The following is an 18,409-nucleotide window of genomic DNA, read 5'->3' as shown; positions in this document are numbered from 1 at the left end:
CCAGGTCCTTCTATATGAGAAGCAAGCACTCTACCAACTGAGCTATATCCCCAGCCCAGCAGCTGCCTTTTGAAAGCATGAATTCTTTTTTAAAAAAATCACTTCTCTGCAGGGGTACAGTGTCTTATTTCCTGTTCTCCTGAAACTTTACTGTTGGTATCCAAATGTTCCAAGGTTTCTTCTGATATCAAATTTTATTCATGGGTTTTTAAAATGGTGGACATAAAATAGGGAACATTCATTTTATCCACTAATTAACTAGGTCAAGATGGACAGCGAGGGAGAGGGATGGTACTTATAACAAAATTTGCCTTTTCGTTTTTTTTAAATAGTTATGTTTTAGTTTTAGGTGGACACAAAATCTTTATTTTATTTTTATGTGGTGCTGAGAATCGAAGCCAGTGCCTCATGCATGCTAGGTGAGCGCACTACCACTTGAGCCACATCCCCAGCCCTGCCTTTTAGTTTTTAAATGTAGCTTTTTTAATTTTAGCTTTTCTCATGGCTTTCCTTTTTTATACCTTGGCTTTTCGTTCTAATTCAAAATGGAGTTTCTGCATTTTCTTAATATTTTCAGAGATTCTTAGAGTTGAAAGAGATATTAAAATTCACAATTAAGAATAGTTTTAAGGGCCTTAACAAAACAGCCCCAACATAAAATTGTCTTAATTTTATAAAATTTAATTTCATAAAATTTAAAAGGATAGAAATTTCTTAATCATAAAAACCCAGGTTGGGCCATGTACAGTGGTGCACACCATAATTCCAGTGACTTGGGAGGCTGAAGCAGGAGGATCAAGAGTTCAAACCCAGCCTCAGTAACTCAGTGAGGCCCTATCTCAAAATAAAATATAAAAAAAGGCTAGAGATGTGTCAATTCCATCCCTGGTATCAAAAACAACAACAAAACATCCCAAAAGTTAGTGCAAAAATGTTGCTCCATGAAGTTGTCAAAGATTAGGCTCCTTCTGTCTTGTTGATCTGCCATCTTTTGTTGTCTTATTTGCACAAGGTCACTCTCCCTTCACGCTCTAGCTCATGGGAAATGTCAAAGAGAGAGGGGCACCATTCTTTCTTTTGGCAGCAAGAACAGTCACTCTTTTTTTTTTTTTTTTTTTTTTCTGGTACGGGGGATAGATCCCGGGGTAATTAACCACTGAGCCACATCCCCTGCCCTTTTTTATACTTTATTTAGAGACAGGGTCTTGCTAAGTTGTTTAGGGCTTCACTAAATTGCTAAAGCTGATTTTGAACTCAAGATCCTCCTGCCTCAGCCTCCCAAGTCACTGGGATTATAGGCAAGCCCCAGTTTGCCCAGCTTGCCTATCAGAAGTGATTCACATTGCTTTGGCAGGAACTTAGTCACATCATCACATATTACCACAAGGGAAGCTGGGATATGTTGACCTTATCATGATAACTACTTGCCCAGCCTAAACTTTACGTTTTTATTACTTTGAGAAGAAAGGAAAGAATAGATCCTAAAAAACAGTTTTTATTACAAAGGCAGTTTTTATTATTTTTATTATTTGGTTTCATCTCCCATCCAGTTTAGCTGTGTTCTCAGGTATTTGAAACCCTTCAGGATATTCCTTCTGCTAGTCCTAGAACTAAATCTCCAGTCAACACATTCCATCCTTGAGTATTTCTACTAAAAAGTTCTTCCTAGTTAAACCTGGAAGATGGTATGTATCTGTCTACATTTTCTCCCTTCATATATTCAAGTACTTTTCATTAAAGCCAAAATCCCATACAGACAAAGAAATCCAGCTTAAATACAATAGCACAACCTTCTAGAAGCTAGAATGCAAGTCAAAGAATGCACAGGTGACTGAGTGGGACCATAAAGCTCAAACATTACCTGGAGGAGGGCAGTGCAAGCAGAATCACTCCAGAGATCCTGAAAAAGCCTCCGGAATTAGTAGCAACAGACAACCCTAACACCTGAGCTGGAAGGACTGACCGGAAGAATGTGAGGTAGCAGTTTGGTCACCAGCTCCCCTTCCCTCCCTGGAGGAGCATGGAGAGGACTGACCAGAGGATTCTGAATGACAGGCATGTCTGAGGACACACTCCTACAGTGAAGACTGGATTCAATGGATGTCTACAAATTAAGTGGTGAAGCCCCAATCCCCTTCCCCCTGATCTAAAATTGAAATGCTATAAGCAGGCTAATATCTCTTAGGCAGAAAACTGAAGAAATTCTCTCTTGGGGAAACTGACTAGCCCAAGAAAAATGTCTAATCGATACAGAACAGATGGGGGTCTTTCAGTGAAATGGTACTGCTCTGTTGGCAAACCCCTTCCCCCCACACTGAATATCCAGTTAGCATTTCTTTCTTTGCCCCCTTAAAACAAAAATGGCAAAACAAAAATCAATGAAAATTTGAGAAGGTCTCCAGTATGAAGCAGATCTAAACAAAGGAGGGGTGCGGGGGGAGCCAACTCTGATGAAACCAAATTGGTTTAGTAAGAAAAACAAAAAAACACCAAACCAAACCAAAAAACCTTCAAAAACATGAAATCCTCAGAGAGATAAAAGAAAATATTCTATACATAAACCAAGGATAGGATGTTATAAAAAGGGATGTTCACAGGCAAAATGTTTTTAAAAATTAAAAACAAAATATAAATAAATTACTAAAATGATGAAAATAAGGAAATACTCCAGAAACTATAACAAAGAGTTAGGCAATGGAAAAATAAAGACAAAAGATAAGTGAAATAAAGGATCAATCAGTTCAGGAAGTCCAACTTCCAACTGGAATTCTGGGAATAGGATACAGAAAATGGAAGGGAGACAAATTTTTAAAAGAATCCTTTACATAAAATTTAATTCTGTGGCTGGGATATAGCTTGTGGTAGAATACTTTCCTACCATGTGCAAGGCCCTGGATTCAATCCCCAGCACTGGAAAAAAAAATCAAAATCTGTCTCCTATGGCTTTCATACTTATCATTTTAATTGAACTTATCCTTTTAATCCATGGAGAACAAATTATTCTTCATTTTACATGGAAGCACCTGAAGAAACTTAAATTTCTGTAAGGTATCATAGGGACTGTGCATGTATGAACATGTAACAACAAATCTCACTGCTATGTACACTTATAATACACTAATAAAAAGGGAAGAAAAAAGTCATCATAGGGAAAAAGCCTCTGGTGAGTGGTCAGTTCAGTCACAACGCTCTGAGTGAAGATAAAGATCTCTGGCAGAATTCAGAATCGAGTGCCAAGTTAGCTCATGAATCCACATAACTTTCAGACTTCCTTCTTTCTCTGGTCATCACTGTGAATTTCAGTCCAAGCTCCCCACTTCTGACTCTACTTCTTGATTTAGACAGTGTTTGCCACTGACTATCTGAGGCCTGAAATCACACGCAGATTCTACAGACAGCTCAATCTTCTGTTTCTCGAATGTTCTATTTATATCCTGACCCAAGTAGATATCCTCTAAACAAGCTGTGCTCGACATCTGTCTTGCAATATGTGGTGCTGGTGGGGACACAACCTTGCACAGGTGGAATGGGACCCTCACCAGTATTAAGTGGAGCTCTTGAGAGTAACAAACCCCACAGAACATGGATATGACTATAAGAGGAGACTTTTTAGACTGGCTTATGCAATGGAAGCAGGACTCACGATGGCCGACCATAGGTGGGAGAGCAGGAGACAGAGCAGGAGAAACCAGATGCTGTTAAGTCCAAGAAGCTGGAACCTCAGAACAAGAGGACCAACGATGCAGCCCCAATCTGAGGATGAAGGTCTGGAGGTCCCCTGGAGAGTCAATGGTGCAAGTCCACAAGGAAAGGCTAGAAAATCTGGAGTCTGACATCCTTGGACAACAGTAGCAGCAAAAAAAAAAAAAAAAAAAGCAAACTCTAAAGAGATGAGCTTGCCCTGCACATATGTGCTTCCCTGTTTCTTTCACTTTTGTTTCATCTGGACCACCAGTCCTGTGGTGGATCTTACCCATGGGTTGACTGGCACATGTGCCAATTGTCTCTGGAAAAACCCTCACAGACACACCCAGAAGTGTGCTTTACCAATTTTCTGGATCTCTCAATGCAATCAAATTGGCAACCAAGGTTAACCCTAACCCCCACAGCCCCTATTACAAGTCTATACTTAAATTCTAAGACATTTTACCAAGATCACAGTAGTTATTTTGGCATCCATATCCCACCAGGGATCATGTTCAGTGTCACTAAATTCCTTAAAGCTTTTTGACAGGTGTTCCTGCTAAGTGACACCTCCAACAATCTTGGAATTATTCTGGAACCATCAAGGGACTTTGCATTTGTCTTAAATTTCTGCTTGTTAAATTCAGACAATGTTTCATCTGTTGACAATTATTCCAGGGTTGGCTCAAATGCTTCCGGTTGTCAAGAGTCTGATGTCAACAAACTTACTTTTCATCATGAGTTAAAATATCTTTTTCAAATTACTTTTTGTTTCTAGTTCTGCATTTTAGAGCTAGTCAGAGTAAGTCAAAGTTTTCTTCCATTTGATAGCTTTGCCATTTTTGAAGATGGACATTACATTTTATTTAGTTTTGCTCCTCCAGGCCAAGCGAGTCAAGGTTCTTCAGCCAATCCTCATAAAAGGCAATCTTTGGACCCTTCTCTAATTTGGATACTATGTTCTGAGCTTGCTCTGATTTTTGCTCAAATATTTTTCTCACACAAAATATGGCTCTTAGGATTATCAAAACAGCTGAGAAAGGGTTCCAGCTGACCTCAGTTTGAATCCCACTTCTATCAGGTGTGAGCTGGGCAATTTACATAAACCTTGTTAACATTTTTGCATTTTTAAAAGCAGATAGATAGCTAGTACTTGCTTCATAGAGTTGTAAGTACCAGAAAATCTGATGGACATGTTCAGTACTTAGTATGCCCTGGGAGTACCAAGGAAACTCCCCAAGTTAGGCATGTTAACTCCCTCTTATTTATGTACTGTGCTTCAAATAAGGTATCTCAACACATGTCAACTTTATTTGGGACTTTGTTTTGCTCACAGTAGTATCTCAGGCACCTAGAATAGTACTTGGCACATTTGGTAAGTAATCAAAGGTATTTTTATTCCTGATGTGAACTGTCCTTCATTCTGTACTTAATATGTAGATGAAAGAGTTGAAAGTACGATGCAACACTGATTCCAGTACTTGTGTGAGGGTCATGGATTACAAGTGACACTATTTTTTTCTCTGTTTCCAAAATATTTATATGTCCAAGCCTAAGGCACTGGTTGGTAAAATTGTAGTTATACACATAGTAAAGTAGTACATGATTATTAAAATGAGGTATTTCATAAATTTAGAAAGATTTTTTAAAAAAATACTGTCAAATGAACAAAGAAGTTAACAAAATATAATACATTATGATATTTAATATATGTGGAAAACCAATTGAAACATTAAAATGGTCATAACTGGTAGAATTATTTTTTCAATTTATAATTTTTCTACAATAAATGTATATCATTTTGTGACAAAATATATTTAGATATCAAAACAAAATACGGCTGTGTGCACATGCCTGTAATCCCAGCTCGCACCTCCCAACTCAAGAGGCTGAGGCAGAAGGATCACAAGTTCTAGGACAGCCTCAGCAACTTAGCAAGGTCCTAAGCAACTTATTCTGTCTCAGAATACAAAAATAAAAAGGACTGGGAATGTGGCTCAATGGCCAAGCACCTCTAGGTTCAATCCCCATTTCCCCACCCTCCAAAATAGGTTTTACAAAGTATTAATAGTGCATCTGTTATAAGTCTGTCCTATATTTGTACAAAATGTTTGCAGTTCAAATAATTCCTCCTCAAAATAAGGTTTTGGCTAACTTCTTAAACATAACTCATTTGTAAATTAGCTAAATTACTCACACTGTGTTTTAAATAATAATTAACATGATCTATTTTTGAGGCCACAAAATTAACGAAGCTTACCTTTAAAGAAAAAAAAAAGTAGTAACTCTATGAGACCATGTTGGGTGTAGGATTAGCAACCCTAAAAACCTGGGGTTTAGAGCCAGTTTTGTAATGAACTTTACAATCAGTTTTCTAACTGCTTTTTTCAAACTTACAAAATGTAGAGATTCCATTAGATGTCAAATGTTCCTTTTAAGAATACAGATTTAAGAAGTCTATGACTTTAAAAATCACAGTTTGTTCCCACAGTTATCAACAAAAACAGAAGTATCATAATTCTATCATAACTCTTGCTTCTATTATAAAGTCAATTATTTGCTCATCTTGTTTTTAGCTCTTCCATTTGGTAAAATCCCTGTTTTGGAAGTGGATGGTCTTACCCTTCACCAGAGCCTGGCAATAGCAAGATACTTTGCCAGAAACACAGGTAACATGTTTATTGTATTCAAGACTTTTGCTAACTGAAAAAAACATGATATTCATTCAATAGCCATTAGATAATTATTTTTAACACTATAATATAAATAGAATGGGATTAAAAGCTAGAGCAATATCAATGTATCATCTATATTAGTTTAACTTTCCATGAGTTCCTAGACAACTAGACAATTTTATATTGCCCCCACCCCTTAACACCTTGCTCTGTGACCAAGTCCTTTTTTGAATTTAGCTGAAAATTTGGACAGGTATATTTTAACCCGAACTTTTGCTAGCATTAAGTATTTGTAAATTACCAAAGAAATTAAAATACATATGGCACATGAAGGTTAAAATTTCTTGGACTATTAAAATCATGTACTCATGATGTCCTTCATTCTAATAGTGCTTTAAAAAAATAGAAAGGAAGTCTTCTTGCCTACACCGAGGGTTATCTGAGGTGGCTTTAAGTGGGAATGTGACTTCTGGATTGTTTTGTTGGTGCCTATACCTGTGGCATGGATGATAAACAATAGAAATGTTTACTTCTTATTTTTGTTTGATCTCCCCTTTCTATCCTATGTTCCATTTTCTTTTCCCCCTCCTCTCCGACTCTTATACTTTTTGAGTTAAAAAAAAATTTTGGATTCTTTTAAAGATCCTTTCTTTCTAATCAATCTGTAGAATCACCACTTTCCACCCCCAACCCTCTCCCTCTGATCAACTTAGCAAGACCCTGTCTCAAAATAAAACACAAAAAGGGCTGGGAATGTGGCTCAGTGGTAAAGCGCCCCTGGGTTCAATCCTCAGTACCTCACCAAAAAAATACAACAGAAGAATAATAAGAAACGATTACAAGTGGTTACCAATAAGTAAAGTAGGTGAAGGAGCAAAATGAGCAAATGGAAGCTGGCCTTCACTGGATACTATTTATATTGCTTTGAATTTTCAACCACATGAGTGTATTGCCTATTTAATATAGTAAGTTAAATTGAACATACTCTCAGGTATAACATGATCTTTCTCTATTCCATAGATTTGGCTGGAAAAACAGAGATGGAACAATGTCAAGTCGATGCTATTGCAGATACATTGGATGATTTCATGGCAACTTTTCCTTGGGCAGAGAAAAACCAAGATGTAAAAGTAATGTGATCAGTTCACTATTACTAGTAATCACGTACCACTTTCTAGAAATTTTCTTAGGTGCTTTAAAGTTGTTGGTTTTTTTTATTCCTTTTTTTTAGTACCCGGGATGGAACCCAGCGGTGATTAACCACTGAGCCACATCCCCAGCTCTTGGTGTGTGTGTGTGTGTATGTGTGTGTGTGTGTATAATCCAGATACAGGGTCTCATTGAGTTGCTTAGGGCCTTGCTAAGGTTGGCTTTGACCTCTCAATCCTCCTGCCTCCCAAGCTGCTGGGATTAATCTAAGTCATATGTAGGTCTAGTTTTAAAACATGAAATTATATTAAAAGTTTTAAAGCAGAGTATAGCAATTCTCTGTCTTACCCTTTACATCAACTCCTGTCCATATTCTACCCTCTTTTTAATCTTTTTAGCTTTTTCTTTAGGATTTCACATTTCCATATTTCTATAGAATATATAAATATGATGCTGACTTACCAATTTTAGATAATTTCTATGGACTTCTTCTGATAGTAGTTAGAATTTATCTAACATAGTCATCCTGTTTCCCTTTCTCTGAGCTCCCAATAGCGTGACATAAAATTTTGCTTAAATTAATGTTTCACAATTACATTAGTATGCTTATGCAAATAATACCCAGAACTGTGCATTGTAGTATACTTTAATAATATTTCATTTCTCACTTTTCCTCTTCAAAGTTAATATTTGCCTTTTGTGTTTTGCTTAATTCTTATTTTTATTGTCATTTCCGAATCTTCCCTCATTATCCACAGTCTTTTAACTGGATTTTCCACAAAGTCAATGATATCAGATATCCTGCTATTTCTAACATGTTCTTGGAACTATCTGACCTGAAGACCTGCTCTCTCCTTTGTGGACCTCTCTAGGTTATCTGCACAACTATCATACTGGGCTTCCCTTCCCTGCCATCCCACTGATACCATTCACTGAAGTTTGAGTCCTGTTTGCTGAATGTTGCCCTCTTTCTTTGTGTACTTCATTGTTTATTTGGGGCACATCCTCTAGTATTCCAAAAGCTAAATTGGGGTTTGATGACAGGAGGTGTGGACATGTCTGTCTTGTGAGTCACACTGCATCAATAGAGTTTGGTTGCCTAGACACTTGGGCAGGGTTGTGTCCTGATCTTAAATATCATCCTGAATGTTCTTTTCTGAGTTCATCCTCCTTTTCTCCTGCTTTCTGGCCTCCTTTTTGTGAAACAATCATCCAACAGCTTACTGATCATAGGAAATAAAAATTGGGGACCTTCTTTGTCTGCAAGTGTCTTAATTTAATCCTTATATGTGTTGCATTGTTTAGTTGGACACGGAATTCTATGTTGAAATTAATTTTTTCACTAGTATTTGGAAAACATTATCTATGGACTTTTAACTGTTATGAAGTCTGAATCTAATGTAGTTACTGACCTTTTTTATGTGACCTGTTTTTTTTTTTCACCACTCTAAAAGATTGTAGAACACTTACCCTTAGATTCCTAAAATTACACAATGATGAGTCTTTGGCATCATACTGTTTTTAATACATTATGCTGTTTCCTCGTTGGGCCAGTTTAATCTAGGACTTGTGCCCTGGAAATTTCCTTTAATTCTTTCATTGATTATTTATTATGTCCCATTGTCTAGAATTCCTGTTATTCAGAAGGTGGATCTTTTCTCTATCTCCCATCTTTTGCTTTTTTGCCTTACTTTTGAAGAATTCTTCAACTTTATCCATCAATCTTCTCTTGGGTTCTAAATTTCTGACATTGTATTTTTAAATTTGATAATATCTTTCATTATAGTATTTTTTCTTTGAAAAAAAATCTATTTAATGGCCATAACGTTATCTCCCTCCCCATTGTATATTTGTGCAAAGTTGCTTTTTATCCCACTCTGTTTTAGTCAGACCATCTTCTATACTCCATGATAAAGAGTAGGGGGTTTTAACAGTTTACTCAAAGCTCTAAGCATGTGGATGGGGTTGTTGATTTTGAGTATCACAGAGCCAAGAAAATTTTAGTCTTCTGCCCAAAGATGAAGGTCTGGTGCCCTGTTCCAGAGACAAGTAGTAAGGAGGGCTGGAAGCATCCGCAGTTTATCATTCAGTGTGCATACATTCATTAAATCCTATCTTTTTTATATGTGTGACATCCTTGGTCCCAGAAACCATTTATTTTACCACCTCCAGTCTTCTGCACAGGACGGAAATGGGCCCTTGTCTAGCAGCATGAAATGACGGCCCAATCTCATGCTAAAATTTCTTTGACGGTTTTCCGCCATGCTTCATCTCTCCTCCCCAACCTCCTTAACCCCAACTCTAGACACATCTACCCATTCCTGAGCCACCTGAGGGCTGTGTATGGTGTGTAGGTTGGTTCTCTGCTTTCCCTCTGCAGATGACATTTATTCATCTTTACAATTCCCATTTTATTTACTCTTGTGTTCTCTTTTTTCACCTCCATGTAGCTTCCATCTTTTAAAAACTATACCTCACTGTGTATTAGGGATAAAAACAAAATCATATATGTTGAATATTTATATCGAATCCATCATCTTTGGAGTTTCATTATCCTTTATTGACAGCCCTTTCATAGCTTCCTTTAGGATGTTCATCAGAATATCTATTTTAAAATGTATTTACTTGTTTGTCACCTCCAGTAGGTGTCAGGATGGCTGGAGTCATGTCTGTCTTGCTCAGGTGATACACCCTGCCCACCGCATCGCAGTGCCTTATATATATTTCGTAGGCATTAAACCCTCTTTGAAGAGCCATCAGAGCACTACACTTATCAGACACTTGCCAAAGCTAAGGTCTACCTCCAAAAGCCACAGCCCAGAACCACAAATGGCAGCCTTATTAGTTTACTTAAGCACAGTTATTCTAAATACCATTTATTGAAATGGGACTTTCTGATTTCAATAGAGATATTTGGACATCAAAGTATTTACAGTTACTGACTCCTTGATATACACATGAGGCTTATAGGGGACACACATACACACACCCCCACATACCCATAACAAAGTCTTGAATAAAAACTCGGCTTTGATGAGAGAAATAAAGCCTCTTTGGACTTTTAGACAGATACATTTGTTCTCTGGAGTCAGACTGCCAGACTTGAATCCTAATTTTCTTCTTATAAGCTGACACTTAACTACCTATTAACAGATCAAACTTTTGTCTGTAAAGGGGGGATATAATAGATTCTCTCTTTAAGTATATTGGTAATATATTAATGGTAGCATATGTATGTATGGCCAGATAGAAAGTATTCAATAAATATCAGCTATTATAATTAACAGGGTATTTCCTTATATTTGTCAGACCTGGAATCTATATTTTACATAGCTTTATAAATGCAGAGACAAAGAGATAAATACTTGTCAATTTAGGAAAATGTCTAAAGTTTTTGGTTCCATGTGCCAAAGATCCCACTGATGGGCAGTCCATCAGGAATCTAAATCCATGAGTAAATTCTATAAAGGTAGAGCATGATGCAGAACCATTGCCAGTAGCCACAGGCTATCCAGTTAACAAACTGGACCTGACACACACATTGAAAAGTGCAGTTCTGTACTTCCTCCTCCTCTCTCTATAGTGGGTTCAACTGCTGCCACCTGCTGGTCAGGTAAAATTTTCAAAAATAATATTGATGCTGTTAAGATGGACAGTGAAAATATTCTTGTTACCATATGTACTTTTAAAAAATCCACTAACTATACAATAATCATAAATGTTTCAGTTATTTGTAAAAATTACATTTCCAATTTTAAAACTTTGAAGGCAAAATGTGTCTCTGAACACTGATCATGATGACAATCCTCGAATTTATTGTATTACTTTGATTATTCAGCGTGCCTATATTTGAGTTTCCTCATCTGAAGGGCAGGGTGTGGATGAATATGAGCAGGACTGAGAGAATTCTGATGGTCCACTTCCAACACTAAATGATTTTGATAATGTGGGTTTAAAAACAATGCTTTGGAGAAACATACAAAGCTTTCCAATATCTCTAAAAGCCATTTGTTAGAATTCCTAACAATAACTTTGCAGAAACCTCCCACTTCACAACTTTCTAGAAGAGGAGGCAGAAAATTTCTAAGTCTACAAGTGTGTAAGGTGGCTGTAGGGCTGGAGTTGTAGTTCAATGGTAGAGTGCTCTCCTAGCACATTGAAGGCGGTGGATTCAATCCTCAGCACCACATAAAAATATTAAATAAAATAAGGGTATTGTGTCCAACTACAACTAAAAATTTTTAAAAAAGAGTGGCCAATTAGGATTTATCAGGAAACATTTTTAAAAAGTTTACATCTGGGAAAAATGACATATAATCATACTTTATCTTCTTTATATATTTTGATTACTGTCCCTTAAAAACAAATCTTAAAAAATAATGATTGTACTGTTTACTAATTTACATTTTTGAGACTGAGATAATTCATCAAACTTGTAAAGAGAACTTAGGCTAAAGGAAGTCACTAACGCAGATACTATGACATTTTTATTTGGCTCTGCATATATGCAGCATTGGTGTACCTGAAACTGTGGCAATGAACTTTAGAACAGAATTTCCCAGGTGTGCACGGAGCAGTTTTTGGAAAGCTGTCCAGCAGCTACATCCTGTTTCATTCTAGAAGAGCCAAGTTGGCCATTACGTTTCCCACAGATGCTGAGCTGAGCTGAGCTGTGGGAAGTGCCACATGGTTTGGGGCCTATTGTCTCTCACCTCACAGATTCTGTTCAGGAAACAGAAGGACTAACTCTTGTTTTTTTTTTTTTTTTTGTTTGTTTTTGTTTTGTTTTGTTTTGTTTTAAACTCTGAACAATATTAGGGAAAGATATGGACCAAATTATATTATATTATATTCTGTGCATGTATGATTATATAATAATTTCACTATTATAATACATCAATAAAAATATAGGTAAAAAATAACAAGCTTTCCAATCTTCAGTTTGTAAATCATCAGTCTGGCAACTGTACATTGCTTAGGAATATTGATAAATTATATAGAGGCAGATCTGAATCACTATGATATCATAAATGTGAACAAACAAAATAAAACACATAGTTACTTCTATTCCCTTCTGAATTCATGTGGGAGAAAAAGATGAGAAAAAACTATCTCCTTTTAAAATCATATTATTTATTTTTCCTATTATTTATAAAATTAATTTATGAATTTATTTTTTCCCTCTTGTAGGAGCAGATGTTTAATAAGATTCTCACGTATGATGCACCTCATTTTTTGCAAGATTTGGACAAATATTTAGGGGACAAAGAGTGGCTTATTGGTAACTATGTAAGTATGTTTTACATCTTTAACAATATAAGCAAATATATTTAAATAACAGAAAAAACCAAAACCTTATTGAAGGAAGGGCACATACCTTTAATTCCAGTGGCTTTGGAGGCTGACGAAGGATTGTAAATTCAAAGCCAGCCTCAGAAATTTAGTGAAGCCCTATGCAACTTAGCAAGACCCTGTCTCAAATTACAAAATAAAAAGGACTGGGGATGTGGCTTAGTGGTTAAGTACCCCTTGATCCAATTCCTAGTATCCCTCCCCACCGAAAGGGAAGAAATAGGTTGTACAACAGAGACAAATGCTAGTCATTTGGCTAGTGGTAGAGCACTTGCCTAGAAAGTACAAAGGCCTGGGTTTGATCCCTAGTACTGCAAGGAAAAAAAAATTAACCTTTTCATAATATATTTGACTTTGGAATCATGAAATATTTTATATACTTATATAACAATAATTTTAGAAAGCTATCTTAAAAGTTAAAACCCAAGTGAACAAATGAACCTACTTGTATCAAATAGAGGCACAGAGTACACAGAGAATATGTATTGTAGTCTATTAGTGAAGATATGCCTTCATTTGTAAAACACAGTAATTTGTTTATACATTAAGACACATTCTCTCAGAACAAAAAATAAAAATCACACACCATTTTCAGTAACCTTTTGGTGGTACTAGGCATGTTGATATTGTTTTTCTGATATTATGATGACTATATTTTGGGTACAGAAATAAAAAGTTATGTTGATATTACTGAGAACCAGGATCTTCAATGTGGAATGTAAAATCAGGGAGTTTAAGTAAATATTCTGTTGCTGAATTTGAACTAGAGATAACAGTATAAACTCATGATGTTATCTTAGGATAAAGAAAAAGCATTTTTTTCAACCATGATAAACCCAGTAGTCTTGAGCACCCTCATATCCAGATTCTGGTTTATTAAATACCAAATGGAACCAGGGCTTCTTGGAGAAATGTCTTGTTCTCAAGTTTGGACAAGAAACAGAAAAACTGAGCTGGGTATACCTTGTTGTGCTAGAAGCAAATAAAATAACAAAAGATAATTGGAGTTGCATTGAAAAGACCCAGGATTCAACTTGAAGACTTCCTACTAACCAAAAGTGGAAAATTTAAGCTTCAATAAGAATATTAACAATGGACATGCACACACACCAAACAACAGCCAAAAAACAAAAAACAAAGCTTCATTGCTTACTTTTAGAAGATGACATGAAGCCACACTATTTTTCTGAAACTGTTAGAACAAACAAACAAAAAAGTGTGGGAGTTTGAAACATAGCAGTTATTCCCCCCATCCTAGCAAATTGTACCTCAAGGTAACAAAAATCATTTGGGCAAAGTTTCTCTTCCCTATAATATTCCATTTAATAAAGAGAAAAGATTGAAATAAATTGTTACTACTGACTAACCCTTGAAGAACTAATGGGCTTCAGTAATGACCATTAATAAATGCTGATTTCACAAAAAGGTGACAGTCGACACTCTAAGCCTACCAATAGCGGAACACACCACCACTTAGAAGCAGTCTTACCCAAACATTAAACTTTGGGGCAGATGCTGTGGTAGGCAGATGTCCCTGCTTTCAATGAGATAGCATTCTAGGAGACAAGACAGATCGCTTTCTTGCGGCACTAGTGGTACTGGTGACACTGATTGGTGTCTGCCCTGTTCCACCTTTTGGGGTGAATTGTAAGTAATCTTGCTACATCTTTATTCTCAGCTTTCGGCTGTGTCACATAGCTCTTCCCATTGACTCCCCTTATGACCTTTCCTAAAATGGTCCTCTCCCTATTGTATTCATTGAATATTTCTAAAGATTTAACATTTATTTTCTATTGAAATTCCTTTGTAAACGGTCTCCTGACCCCTTCTCTGAGCACTCTCTTCCTTCTTTACAGGGCTCCAAACACATTTGTGTCTGTTCTACAGACACAAGTTATATTCCCCCCTGGGAGCTTTTACATTCCCCATTCCCTCTGCTTAGAACGCTTGGTTGATTTGGATCCCTTTTTACCATTCAAGCCTTAGTTTGAATGACCTCTAAAGAACTTCTCTGATACCCAAAAGTCACTTTACCAGGGATTAGACCCAAGGGCTCTCAACCACTGAGCCATATCCCCAGGACTTTTAGGTTGCTTACAGCCTTGATAAGTTACTGAGGTTGGCTTCAAACCTGCAATCCTCCTGCCTCAGCCTCCTGAGGTGCTGGAATTATAGGCGTGTGCCACCACACCCAGCAAGAATCCCTTCACTTTATCACCTGTACCAATGTGCATACTTGTTTTCTAAAACAAAAGCTGCATTAGAGAAGGGCTTGCATCACATTTTGCTCTCCAATTAATCCCTAGTACCTAGTAGACCTGGGCAGTAGATGCTCAGTAAATATTTCTTGGCTGAGCTTGGAATGCTTTAGCCAATAGTATCTCTTGGTTGACAGCTGTTTATTAAATAAATTCATGAAACATCAGAAATCACATATACACACACACACAATAATCTGCATTTAAACTTTAATTTTCATACAGAACCAAAGTAACATGTAGATTAATCTCTACTCACAAAGGAAAAAACCACCAAGCTGCACTTGAGTAGGACTAGGATATTTATCAACCCATTCCAGTGTTTAATCTTAGCACTCCATTAATAGATACCTACCTATATTTCTACTGAAGTGATAAAATGTAATGTATTTTAGCAAAAAAAAAATATATTTCCCTTGAAATTATAGACTCTCTAGGAATAACTTCCACCCTGTTCCTTTATGCTTTAAAATATAAAGGAACAAGATAAATGAGATAGTCAGACCGATCCTGAAGGTAGAACATCTGCAGGGTGAGTGTAGAATCTTCAATAATTTGATGCCATGAAATAAGGGGTATTGTTCTAAATTAGGAGAGTTAAAGGTCATAACCAGATGAAATGTATATATTCTGGAAGGGATCCTGCTTTGTCCTGTAAAGGACATTTTTGGAACAGATGAAAAAATATGAATTAGGTAGCAGATGAGGATGTATTGTTAGATAGGTAGAAATAGGACCAGGGTATAAAATAGCATGTATTGCAGGATCACTTTAGTAAAATTTATTTATCTGTATGGAAAAATATCTTACACATTAAGGTATTAACAGTAGTGGCCCCTGGGTGTTAGGAATACAGTGTTATGTCATTTTTCAAGTTTCTACATTCATCTTTCATAATAACAAACAAGTTGTTTTGGATTAAAAAGAAATTTTAGGTTAAGAAATTAATTTTGGAATGCTGATAAAGTTGTGCCTTTATGTTCAAAAGAAAATAGTTTTGTTTCCTTTAACTAGGTAACTTGGGCAGATTTCTACTGGGACATTTGCAGTACTACACTTTTGGTCCTCAAACCTGACTTGTTGGACGCCCATCCCAGGCTATTGGCATTGCAGAAGAAAGTACGAGCCATTCCTGCCATTGCAGACTGGATCCAAAGGAGGCCCCAAACCAAACTCTAGCTGATATGTGCCATCCTGAGGTTTTCATGTTCACTGCCATCTTTCCATGAGATAAGACAGGTCTATCAACCTACCAGATAATTCACAAACTCCCCCCCACCTCTGCCATGACTTTCATCTTTCAGGTCATATTCTTGAAAAAGAATTAGTATCTTTTTTTGTTTGTTTGTTTGTTTAGAAAACTTAATACCATTTTTAATTGAGAAAGTCTTTCACAATACATGTAGACTTTGCTTAGCACTGGTTCCAACATGCATGAATGCTTCAGTCAAAGAATATCAGTTGCTCAAATAATAGTCTGGATTTCAGTTAGCATAGTATACTGAGTAGTTGCATGATATAAAAACTTGGTAGCTAGCTCTTCAGTCCACAAATCACTGCATTAATGATGGGTGCACATAATAATCAATCAATCATTAAATGACTGGCAACTGTACATCTGTTATTCACACACAGACAGCAAGGCATAGTATAGTTGTATTGCATGCTTGTTTCTCAGTGATAAATCCATTTGACATCTTACAAAAATGGATAATTAAAAGGGAGCCCACCAACACAAACTATGGACTTTGGGCAATGGTGTGTCAATGTATAAAAAATGTAGGGGAGGAGGTTGTGCATGTATGGGAATGGGGAATGTATGGAAATTCTTTCTGCTCAATTTTTCTGTGAACCTAAAACTGCTTTAAAAACAAAGTCTGTTAGCCAGCTTTCTGTCACTGTGAAAAAAGATTTATTTTGGTTCACATTTTCAATGGTTTTATTCCATGAATGGGATAAAACCCTATTTTTTAGCCTGCAAAATATTATGGTAGGGGGGCATGTGATAGAGCAAAGTTGGCTTACCTCATAGCAGCCAGGAAGTAGGGGTTATGGGGAGGGAGAGGAGTGGTCCTAAAAACCCTATCAAGTGCATGACCCAAGGACCTAACTTCCTAACTATGCACCACTCCCAAGAGTGCCACAGGCTGGCAACCAAGCCTCCAACACATGAGCTTTTGATGGAGATTCCAGATCCAAATTATAGTAGTCTGTAAAAACTAAGAACAATACAGAACAGTAATTTACCTAGAAAGAATAAAATGCTTGAGGCTGATAACTTAGGAGTATAACAATTTGCTAAAACATAAAAAATTCTTGCTGTAAATTACACAAAGAGATGGTACTGTTCAACCTATTCAGTAATTTTTAAATAAAACTCTTAATTCTCAATGTCTCTAATGTCATATATTAAATATTGATTTTATTTTTTCACTTACTTAGACACTCATTACCATTATAAGAATGTTTTTAATATGACAAAAAATTTTAAAGGTCATGGATAATTATAATTTTTCCAAATCATTATTACGGTTGTTTTGTACTATTTCTACTTGTAGTCACTTTTAAAATTCGACTCTACCATGGAATGCAAGAACTGCCTATATAAACAAGTTATTTAAATAGGATGTTTCAAATAAGAATACCTTTAGATTATCTCCTAGGAATTCATTTTCAATTATACTGTTCCAACCTTAAACTTTAATTCATGTTAATATTACAAATTTTAGATTGTTTGTTTAGATCTCACATTACAAATAGACTAATGATATTGATGGCCTAATACTTTTTAAATGCAGATGAAAAAGAAATAGACAAGAAAATGAGGAAGGTGTACAGAAGATAGAAGAGCTCAGCTAGGAATGATGTTATTTAAGGAGCTTCTTTCTTACAAAAAATGTATTATGAAACTTGAAAACATTAAGTATTGCACACAAAAATGAAGAGTATTTGGCAAATACTTTGGGATCCAATTTTTTCATTAGTGGCTGATAACAGGTAAATAAAGACACAAAAGAATATCATTTCAAAGTCTGATATTGTATAAAATATCCCTTTAAGCAGTCTAAAGGAAAAATACTTTTAATAACAACAAAAATTTTGGATAAAGTAACTTTCTTATGTGCCACCACTTTCCTCCACATTGTTATATTTTCACTAGCTTTAGTGGAAATAGAATTTAGTAAAAGTGACAAATACAATGCTCATGCAAAATTACGAAAACTCAAAACGGTCTTATGTGTTTAAGTGATTCACAAAGTAAAAAATGCAATCACAGGGCTGGGGTTGTAG

At 36.1% G+C, this 18,409-nt stretch overlaps 1 protein-coding gene across 8 annotated transcripts in view; it reads left to right on the top strand.

Moving 5' to 3' along the window:
- Positions 1-17,509, top strand: part of Hpgds (hematopoietic prostaglandin D synthase) — a 96,085-nt gene extending 78,576 nt beyond the window's left edge. For all 8 annotated transcript variants that reach the window (XM_026407446.2, XM_026407449.2, XM_026407445.2 and 5 more), the window contains 4 exons: positions 6,261-6,353; positions 7,380-7,489; positions 12,699-12,797; positions 16,133-17,509. In XM_026407446.2, the coding sequence (XP_026263231.1) occupies positions 6,261-6,353; positions 7,380-7,489; positions 12,699-12,797; positions 16,133-16,297 (467 nt within the window). In that variant the 3' untranslated portion in view covers positions 16,298-17,509. The remainder of the gene's footprint in view (positions 1-6,260; positions 6,354-7,379; positions 7,490-12,698; positions 12,798-16,132) is intronic.
- The last annotated feature ends 900 nt before the right edge of the window (positions 17,510-18,409 follow it).

Source organism: Urocitellus parryii, chromosome 10 (assembly GCF_045843805.1).
Source record: "Urocitellus parryii isolate mUroPar1 chromosome 10, mUroPar1.hap1, whole genome shotgun sequence".
NCBI classification, from domain to species: Eukaryota; Metazoa; Chordata; class Mammalia; order Rodentia; family Sciuridae; genus Urocitellus; species Urocitellus parryii.
Note: the sequence above shows the minus strand (reverse complement) of the source record. Positions and strands in the feature narration are given on the sequence as shown.